The 11,345-nt window shown below is 34.5% G+C and overlaps 1 protein-coding gene across 1 annotated transcript; it reads left to right on the forward strand.

Annotated features, from left to right (window-relative positions):
* The first annotated feature begins 4,732 nt into the window (after positions 1-4,732).
* Positions 4,733-8,653, forward strand: LOC137732079 (uncharacterized). The gene is made up of 11 exons (XM_068471376.1): positions 4,733-5,021; positions 5,128-5,175; positions 5,575-5,739; positions 5,818-5,884; positions 6,116-6,180; positions 6,280-6,358; positions 6,485-6,603; positions 6,751-6,830; positions 7,555-7,624; positions 7,906-7,983; positions 8,082-8,653. The coding sequence occupies exons 1-11, from the start codon at positions 4,821-4,823 to the stop codon at positions 8,148-8,150; spliced, it is 1,041 nt and encodes a 346-aa protein (XP_068327477.1). The 5' UTR covers positions 4,733-4,820; the 3' UTR covers positions 8,151-8,653.
* Positions 8,654-11,345: the final 2,692 nt, after the last annotated feature.

The following is an 11,345-nucleotide window of genomic DNA, read 5'->3' on the forward strand; positions in this document are numbered from 1 at the left end:
ATGATGAGAGCCATAAGTATATATGAGACTTATAAATTTAAATATAATGAATATGCATTTAAGGAACGTGTTCAGAGCACACATCTAATTTAGAACACTAAAAGAATTAATATAAAAATTTAATGAACAAGGAATGGGTCCTACAACGAGAGGACTTGAAGATACCAATGTAGAAGTGTCTTGATGCCAAGATTGTACGCCTCGATTCTAAGTCCTGAAGGGGCGCAAAACAAACATGAGTGAACCAAGTTGATATATATATATATATATATATATATAATAAAACAGTTATCAACATACTAACCCCCAAAGTTTTATGAAAATATCAATAACATAATATGTAATAGGTATTCCGAAAACCCTAGCATGCCATAAAACCTTTCATAAAACGTATTTCGTATCTAGTGTACTAACTAGTGGTATCATAATCGACCCGAATGCCCCTACATCACCCAACCCGAAGGCTAATATAATAATCTTCATTCAACCTGAAGGCTAATATAATAATCTTCATTCAACCCGAAGGCCCCTACATCACCCGACCCGAAGGCCAATATAATATCTCCCGACCCGAAGGCCCCTACATCACCGACCCGAAGGCCAATATAATATCAGTGCTTAGAGGCAGAACAGTGACCACTAGATACGCACAAAACATTTGAATATAGTCTTTCCAAACATAGGTACATATATATCTCAAAAACATCTTCATAGTATAAAGTCATCCATCATCTATACTATACTATAAAGAAGTGTGTAAAAATATGTTCTAAATAGTATATCGTCATCCATTAGATACCCTACAAGAACATGGGTTCAATAGAAATATGATATTCCAAAATAATCTCAATATAACATGATAACCAATTTCTCATAAAACGTTCACAAAACGTATTCAGTAAATCATGATTTTTCATGTATGCATTTCTACTATTAAAACATGCATTTTAGAAGGGGTCCACTCACAGATACTTCGCTGTCAAATAGCCATGCAAACTAGCGAAGGCGGAGATGCCACAATGCATGCACCTAAGCACATAAATGATCCAATTAATAAAACTATATTAAAATGATTGAATTAGGGAAAACGGACGTAAAAAATGGATTCAGGAAGTCGAATTACCCTAAGAAGGGTCTCGGGTAAATTTTGAAAAAGTCAACACTGAAATATTCCGAGCAATATTCCTACATATATCAACTTGGCACACTCATGTTTGTTTTGCACCCCCTCACGACTTAGAATCAAGGCGTACAATCCTAGCATCAAGACACTTCCGCATCAATATCTTCGAGTCCTCTCGGTGTAGGACCCATTCCTTGTTCATTCAATTTTTATATTAATTCTTTTAGTGTTTTAGATTAGATATGTGCTCTGAACACGTTCCTTAAATGCATATTCATTATATTTAAATTTATAAGCCTCATATATATATATTCATAGTTCTTAGCATTTGCATTCAATAAATGGCTTTCGTCACCCTTGGGTGTTGGCCAGTACGTGACTATTCTGGTGTTCGGGGAATATTAGGATCGGGGCATGTCAAAACTGATTCTGCAAAAAATGGTCGAGGATTGATTGAACTGATTTTGCAAAAATGGTAGAGGACGAGTTGAGTTGATTCTAATAATAAAAGGATATAAACTGAGTCTGCATATAGTTTCAAAACTGATTATGTAGAAATAGTCGAGGATAAGTTGAGCTTTTGGCACATATTAATTTTGTTAGAGTTGTGAGGGTTAGATTTTATTACCGGGAGAGGATCTGGTCCGGATCTCTCCCATCAAAGGCCTAGGATCAAGTGATCTAGGCAGTTGAAATTTGATCCCACGACTACAAACATGGGTGAATGTAATACCCTGAAAATTTAAATATATGAAATATAATATTAATAATTATGAATATGTGGAGAAAATCGAAAATAAATCGATTTATGGTTATGAAAATTTAATTGAGGAATTTAAAAATTTTGTTACCGAAATTATTAGAATTTATGTAATTGTATTATTGAGATTTTATATTATTTTTCAAGAATTTATATTAATTTATTTGAATCTAGTTTCAAATTAAATTAGTTACGAAGTTTGAAGTTTGGAAATTAATTATCTAAAATCCGTAGACCTTTCGAGGTCACAATTTGTATTTTTGAATAGAGCTCGATCTCACAAATGTGTAGGCACAAACCGTTTGTGAAATGGAATTATAATGAAGAAGTTATTAACATCTAAAGTCAAGGATATTTTGGTAATTTTAACCTTCTTTAGAAGGCTCCATATTTTCTGGAGCCATGTGATATGCCACGTGTGTGGCTGGGATGAAAGGAAAAAAAAAGAAAAGAAAAGTGAGAGATGGACTGTTGAATGAGAAGGAGAGAAGAGAAAGGAGAGAACGGAGGAAGGGGACCGGCCAATCAGAAAGAGAGGAAATGAGGGGAAATGAGGGAGAAGAGAAAAAGGAAACCTAACCCCTCTTGGACCCGCCAACCCAACCCAGACATATCTCCCAATTTCGGCCACCGTTGATGACGGGACTGGTGCCAAAATGATCCTTACCTCAAACCCAGTCGTTCCCTCTACCAATTTCACCCAAAAATATAGGGAAATTGGCCTTGAATTTGGGAGAAACAGCATGGTGGGTGCGGGGGTTCTTACCATCGATCCTCCCATTTCTGAAACAAATTCCTTCAATGACCACCACCTATAGCATCGTCTTGAGCCCAAGAACAAAGCCCAAACAAGTTTGAGGGCGGCGGAGCTGTTTTGGAGTCGAATCAAGAACACTTAAATCAAGGGTTTCTGGAGGTTCAAGGGCGATTTGAGGTGTTTCTCGGCTGAATTGGATTTCGGCCCAGGTATGAAAGTTGTTCCTCTCATTGAACTCTACTTACCTGTAAAATTTGGTAATTTTTAGAGTTAGTCAGAAGATTGGGTTTCTGTTCACTGGAAACCGCCACCTACGACGGCGCGTGGCCAATGGACCGATGCTGCAATTTAATTACAAATTTTGATATTTTAAATATGATTTTGGTACCCATTGGATGTGTTTCAATCATTATAACTAATGTAGGATATTTCGTTTATTTGGAATATAATCGAAAATAAATTAAGATTGAATGGTGAACTACGAAATGCTTGATCTCGTTCATTGGTACGTAGGCAGTCTAACAGGGGTTAGATGCAGCCTTAGATAATCGAGACAAATCTTTGGTTGAAAATTTGAACTAAGAAAAGGAATTTGGTGAATAATGTGAGATTTAACCTTATGTTTTGGTAAATAAATGTTGATCATAAATTTTGTGGGGGAAAAATAAATTAAGGTAGAGAATCGTGATTAATGGTAGTTAACTAAACAAGAGTTTAGTTTGGGCCTCACCGATATTATTTTCCGAAATAAATATTTTAGGGCGAGGCGTTACAGGAGGCCTTTCTAAAAGTTATAATAATTGTAGCCGTTTGATCAAATTTCAACGGTCCGGATCACTTGATCATGGGCCTTTGATGAGAGAGATCCAGACCGGATCCTATTCCTTTATTAACAACCATAAAGCCTTGGGGGTATGACTGATATTTTAAAATATTGTTTAAATGTTGTTGGGCTGGGCTTTAATAGTTTTTTTGTTCTTATCTCTCAGTGACATGTTTAAAAACTAGTGGAGTTCCTTGAAATATAATCAAAATTTTTGTTTCTCTATATAAAGCTCCCTTAGGAGTTTTGTTATGTTTTTCTATTATTTTGTATATCTCGTGATGTTAATCAGGTCGCTTGTCTTTTTAAAAAATATTATTCTAGTTTTTTATATCCAAGTTTGGGAATGAATAGTTTTGCGTTGTCCTATGTACTATCTATGCATATTAATAAAGTGGATAATTAAAAGCTAAAGAAAAAATAATAATTTTAACGAAAAGTTCCCGGTATTGTTCACTTTAACGAAAAACTACATTTTTATACTAAAAAAATCAATCATAGTATTATTCACTTGACCCTTTATTTTGTTATTTTCGTTAAAATTCAAAGTTTTCAAGCCATTTTCATTAGTTTTCCTAAGAAAAAATGGTTTTTTTTTTCTATGAAAACAAAATAATTATTAAGCGGACATTAGCACTGTGTTTGGATAAAGAAATTTAAGATTATTAAGGAATTTCAAATTGAAGGAAATGGAACTGATGAAATTTTATTTTTTAGAATTTGTGAATTTTCTTGTTTGGTTAACCTAAAATAGCACATAATTTTTTATTCTTAAACTCTCACTCATAAAAATGACACATATTTACATAAAATTTAAACTTGAGAATTGGAGGTCCCAAATTTCAAGATATTTTTCCATGTTGAAATTCAAAATTTCTATATTTATGAATCTAAATAAGGGAAGTAATGCATTTCAATTTATAAATTCTAATTTTTTGATCAAAATTTCAAATTTATTTTTCTTGTCTAAACATACATATTGTAAGTTATTGGCGAGTGCGGTATTTCAAAAAGAAATGTGGGGTACAGTTAGAATTTCCCATTTACAAGCTCCAAACTCTATTTTTCAAGGATAATGCTAGAGAGATTAAATTTACAAATTTTATGATGCGTCATCAATAAAAATAAGCATGTTTATTAAACCTTAAGTAATAATTCAGTCATCAACTTCTATGTCATTTAATTTATAAAATTTTATATATAAATTTAATTTTTCTAACGCTATTCTTTATTTTTCGAGTTTATTTGCTTTGGACCAAAAACCCTGAACTATCTGTCAAAAAAAAAAAAAACCCTGAACTCTCAAAAAACCCCTGGAAAGGCGCGGTAAGGACCCAAACGACCACGTCGAACAGAAATGGGGAAGAAGAAGAGAGCCGAATCAGAAGCAGAAGCACAACCAGAAGATAACAAAGTCGACATTGCCAATGGAGATTCTCATAAGAAAGAGAAGAAGAAGAAGCACAAAGTCGACGGGGCCGCCGTGATACCCACCGTGAGCGTCGCCGTCCCCGGTTCAATCATCGATAACACTCAATCCCTCGAACTCGCCACCAGAGTATATTTTCTCTCCGTCCAAACGGATATTTGCTTTCTGCTTATCGTTTCACTTCCTCTTCAATTTGCTAATTAATTAATTTTATTTATTGCCAAATATTTCTCAGTTGGCCAGTCAGATTGCTCGTGCTGCGACGATTTTCCGAATCGACGAGGTTTTAATCTTTAAACTTGTTTATTTGAACTATGATTACCAAAATTAGAGGTTTAGGCTCTGTTTGGATTGCTTCGATAAGGGCTAAAAGCGCTTCTTGACAGCCATAAGTGCTTCTGTCTGCGTTTGGCAGAAAAGTTTAGACGTGCTTATGGCTCAGAGAACGATTTCTGGAGAAGTACCTACGAAAATGCTTCTTCAGGAAGCACTTCCAAGCTGGAAAAGCACTTGGATTGTAAACAAAAATTTTATCTTGTTCATAAATGAAAGCACTTTTAGCAAAAGCGCTCGCGCCATTAGTGGTTTCTATAGAAGCAATCCCAAAAGGCCCCTTAGTTATATCAGTTGATGTTTAAATGAGCATATTAGTCTATTTTGTTGTTGATTATTGTGTAAACAGGTGGTGATATTTGACAATAAGAGTGAGTCTGGCTCATTGCCAGAAGCTGATTCGGATGAGAATGAAAGTGGTGCTGCTTTTCTTGTACGAATCTTGAGGTACCTTGAGACACCTCAGTATTTGAGAAAAGCTCTGTTTCCGAAACACAACAGCTTAAGATATGTGGTGAGTTCTTCGATTATGCGTCATATGTTGTTTTTGTTTATTATCAGCTTGTATTCTTGACTTACATTGGTTTGATAGGGTATGTTGCCCCCGCTTGATGCTCCGCACCATCTGCGAAAACATGAATGGGGTCCGTTTCGGGAAGGTTAGATATTGAAATAATGCTTCTTCTAAAATACAAAAACTTGTCTGATACTTGCTTAAAAGATGACAATGTTCAAGATATTGAACAAGAACCAACATGATAAATGAAATGGTCCAGACTTCGGACTTACATGGGATGATGGGATTGTACCACTTAGTTTTGTTTAGTTGTTTGTTCTTTCTGTTTAGACCTATGACCAAATAACTTTGAGAGCTTGCGTTAAATGTATAGGTGTCACACTGAAAGAAAGACCTCCCAACCTTGTGGGAACATCAGTTGATGTGGGCTTGAGTAAGGTACTCTCTCACATTCTAGTTGTACTGCAACTTGATAGTTTCTTCCTCGCTTTTCCCTCCCGACTTAACCATTAGTTAATTTAATGGTGGAATATGCAGAATGTCATTGTTGATCAAGTACTTGATCCTGGAACCAGAGTTACTGTGGCTATGGGGGCCAGTTGGAACTTGGATGCTGGTAATGATTTTGTCCTGAAATTTTTTTTTGGCCTTTCCTATTCTCTCTCTTGACCATTAGTGGAGGCTTTTGCTGTTGACTATGAATCTTATGTGGGTATTGGCCTTTTCTATTGCATTGATCTAGATATCTCACGGCAGGTTGTCTCATCCTCAAAGCCTAGGGAAGAAGCAGGAACTTATTGGGGGTACAAAGTGCGCTATGCTTCCAATATTACTTCAGTAATGAATGAATGCCCATACAAGGTATTCATGCATTGACTCTCTCTCTCTCTCTCTCTCTCTCTCTCTCTCTCTCTCACTCTCTCACAGCCCCCTTCCCTTAAATACATGGTTTCTTATTAACCATTCAGATATGGCGTTTCTTTACCAACTTCTGTTATTCAATCACAGGGAGGCTATGATCATTCAATTGGTACATCAGAGCACGGTCAGATTATTAATTCCTATGATCTCACTATACCTACCTTCAGGTACTTTTCTCTGAATGTACTAACCATTAATAACATTTTTTTTCCTTAGATGCTCTGTATTTCGCATTATCTGGGTAGCTGGTCTTTAGCCACTGAAGGCAATTGTTGTTCTCTGTATGCTGTAATTTGATAGATGCCTACTGTAGTTTGTATTCATTGATTAGATTGCTTAGTTATTGGGCAGGCTCTTGTTGTACATGGGATGGAATTTCAGTCTCTTTCAATCTGTTAACCTCTTTCTAGATGCACATTCTTTTAGGGATATGGAGAAAAATAACATGATACTGCTTCCATTTCTTTTCTATAGGTACTTCAATTGTTACCTTACGTGGGTTCTTTAGTTTTCTGGTTAAGTAAGTTCGCCTGGCGGGTCTTCTCAGAGATTGGCTTTGGGGCAACCGTTTCATCTCTATTACAATATTCTATCTGTAAAGTTGCATTAAAGTTATTACACAGAAAATGAAAATTGTACAAGCGTTTTTTCAGTCAATATTTTTTTATTCGAATAGATGACTGTATTCAGTTGTGTTAAAGCATCATGGGTATTTGAATTTTCTTTTATAATCAGTTTTTTAGCAACATATCAGAATTCCTTTGATTTTTATTTTTAGACACTTTATATCTTCGTAGTATTACTTCTTGCAACTATATTACAAAAATTTTTTAGCATGAGGCAAATGTGAAATTAGATACTTGTTAATTGACTGAATGAATATTTTGGTAGGCATCTATTGATTGCTTTTGGTGGACTTGCTGGGTTGGAAGAGAGCGTTGAAGAGGATGCTAACTTAAAGGTACGGTTCTTAGGGCTTTAGTGTGATACTGTGAATTGATCAGGGCCTTGGTTTTACAACTTAAAGTAGATATTGAGTAGTAAAAAACAAACTAATTCGTACATCTGAGCAATCTAAAAGATTTGTTAGGACAGAAAACAGCCCCTTATGGACTTGTGAACATCTTTATGATCTTGGAAATGCTTGCATGAGGCAAAACATCTAGTGGCTAGCTTGACTGAAAGTAAAAATATAGAAAGGAAACAGTGATTGAATTCTGTTTTTATTGGATCTTTTTGCAGGCAAAGAATGTGCGAGAGGTATTTGATTTGTATTTGAACACATGCCCGCATCAAGGGAGTCGAACAATTCGAACAGAGGTACTTATGACGAACTCTTTGCTCTTCTGCTTATGGATGAAAAGTTCTTACTGAAAATACTGTGATACCATTTCGAATATTTGCTTCTTCATGAGCAGGAAGCCATTCTCATATCACTTCAGTATTTCCAAGAACCAATCAGCCGAGCATTGAAGAGAACTCGTTGAAGGACATTAAGAATTCCCACAGTTGTCAGGATCACAGGGAACCTGAAATCAAGTCACGATTCTTCCGCATTGTAACTTGGCTTCTAACGTCATGAAAGGCGGGAATGGTAATTTTGTGGCAGAAGATTATCCTCTTCTTTTTTGTTCATTTGTTTTTTCGCAACTAGTCGACAAGCTCAACCTTGAACTGCGCGATTAAGCGTACAATTTGTGATCCAAATTAAGCTGATAGGTTGGAAGGAAAGTATGGTCAGAAGCTTCAATGATGTTGTAGTCCGGGGTTAGTATTGAAGAGCTTTTGTATTGGCGCTTCGAGTAGGTGGATCGAGCGCAGCTAGTGAATTTCGGAGCATGAGCTCATTCTTTTCTTGTTGTAAACGTGTGAGACATTTTTTTTTTGGGTGCTGAAATGGTTACATCATCTTACAATTTGTTCATCATTTTATTGATGAAATCACTGTCCTTAAGAATATTTATGAGAAGTTTTAGTTAACTTTGATGTATTGTCGCCATCTTATTAGAATCTAAGAAAGCCAATAACCAGCACATGATGTTTTACTGCAGTGGGCGGAAAGTAATTATGTCTATGTATCTTGTGTAGGTTCGGTCTCCCTCCCCTATACAACTAATAATTTAATGCGCTTATGCTACTGTTTGTTAAAAAAAGAAAGCCAATAACCAAATATGGATTTCAAGTATTGTTAATAATACGATATTTTGAAAATAAAATTACTCTAATTTATAGAGGGGGGGGATTCAAAATTTTTTTTTTTTATCTTTTATTTTTGGCAATGGGGGATTCGAACTTGGGTGTGAAAAATGGGACGGTGTGTTTGCCATAACCAAACCCAACTCACATCTACCAAAATGGGATAGGTGATTTGGCTTATTAGTTTTGGATGTGAAAATGCAAAATATTAATATTTATTGTAGAATAAAAACCGAAAACTAAATCGATCAATTTGATTGGTTACAATTTCAAAAATGGTTGCTATCCACACATCATTTTTTACCTTCTACACACGTTAATTTATGTTCTTTGATCATTTCCAATTCATTCGATTCGACGAGAGAAATTTAGAAAGATATGTGAAAAGTAAAAGAGTGTATAGTCACACTTTGAAAAATAATCATTACCAAGATAGTCAGTTTGGGTAACGGTAAAGTGCATATCGAACCGCAAATAAAATTGGCTAAGCTCTAATAGGTCGATTTTGCCACTTCACATGTCTATCACATGATAAAAAGGTCAAATCCCATTTCATGATTTAAACGTCTTGTCCTTAATTGAAATGTTTAGCAAACTAGGGGGCTTCAATTATCAAAATTAAATCTACAAGTTCATAAGTGAAAAAAAAAAACCTTAAAATAAAAGTCAGTTGGAAACAAATGACATTACCCAAAAAATCCTTTGGAAAAAAAGAAGACCTCAAACATGGACGCTGTAATTTCTCCTCTAATAAAAAAAACCAAAAAAGAGTAGAAAAGGGCACAGCCGGTATAACTTAGGGGTGGTTTTGGTGGTAATGTACCAAAACCTCTGTACCAATTATCATACCAAATATTTGGTACGGTAAAATTTATTACCATTACCGTATCAAATTTTTGGTATATCGAATATCGGTATATCAAATAATTTGGTTGGTATGATATGCCAATGGTAATTGCCACTTTATTTTACGTCACTTAGTTTGTCCAAAATCTAATATTTTTTAATTAATGTAGAAATGTAAAAAATATAGAAAAAATATATAAACGCTCGTAATAACAAACTTTACAACTTTCGTGAAGAGCTTAACTTTGAAATTTGTCGTTATAATCATATAAATCATAGATTAAAATTTAACAGTTGATTGTTGTTTACAATTACGCTTCATTTTTCTCATCAAATTTTGTTTTTTTTTTTTTTTGGATTTTCTTTTTTGAAAACATGATTTATTAGAGGATGTAGGAAGATGAACGGTTTGGATTGTTGATATTATGTTCAGAGTTTTACGGTTAGTGAAAATATTACTTGATGTTTATAAAGCTTCTACAAACTATATGATATTAACTCATATTTCAGTTAACCGTAAATATTGAAACGTGATATCAAAGATCTGAACCGTTCATCTTCTTACATCCGCCAGATGATCATGTTTTCAAAAAACAAAATTTTAAAAATGAAATTTAGTAAGAAAAATAAAGCGTAAATGACAATCGACGGTTAAATATAAATTTAAGCTTTATAGATTATAGTGTTGGATTTTGAAGCTGATCTTTTCATGAAAGTTGTAAACCTTGTCACTATGAGTGATTGTGTATATATATATATATATATATATATATATATATATATATATATATATATATATATATTGAATGGAAATCTATGAGATTCATGTGGGATTTCTAGTGACTAGCATGCATATACAATTCAAAATTTATATACGAAAGCAACGGAAGCATGTCATACATTTTATCAAAGCTATAGTCATGCAAATCCCCTTCAAGATGCATAGGTTTATATAAGATGCATCAAAACAAAATTTATAAGAAGAACAAACTAGAGGTTTAGTTTTATACCTCTTGATCTAGATCTTAGACCAAGGATGGACCACCTTCAAGATCTTTGCTCCTCAAACTCCTTGAGCCTAGCCTCCCTCCTTGCTTCCTCCACTTTGTAAAGTAAGTGCTCCTAGGTTCTCTTCAAGTTTCCAAAGATATGAAAAACTCTAAAGATCCTCACCCACTTTGTAATGAGAAAGATGAAGGAATAACCAAAAGGGTGTATAGATGATTAGTTAAATCACCCCCTTGGTGGCCGGCCCTTTGTGTTCAAGAGAGAGAGCTTTTCTTTTCTCTTTTGTTGTTTTAGAACACATAAAAACCCTAATGAATCTTTCACTATAAAGTTCCTTTTATTACATAAAGAAACAAGTCAACAATTGACCTTCTCTCTCCCTCTCTTTGGCCGGCCATATGTGTTTGGTTTGGGCTTTGGGCTTTTAATTATTTCAAGTCATCCAATACTTGAATAAAAGCCCAATGGGTTTTGGCCCAATGAGCCTAATTAAACCCGAACGTTTCTATAAGCCCAAAACGATTTTTATCGCTTTTATGATTTCTTTAGACTTTCTAAATTAATCAAAACACTTAATTAATCCAATTAATTATTTCCTTCATCCATTAGTTACTCACTATAAGAGTGTATTG

This window comes from Pyrus communis, chromosome 4 (genome assembly GCF_963583255.1).
Source record: "Pyrus communis chromosome 4, drPyrComm1.1, whole genome shotgun sequence".
NCBI classification, from domain to species: domain Eukaryota; kingdom Viridiplantae; phylum Streptophyta; class Magnoliopsida; order Rosales; family Rosaceae; genus Pyrus; species Pyrus communis.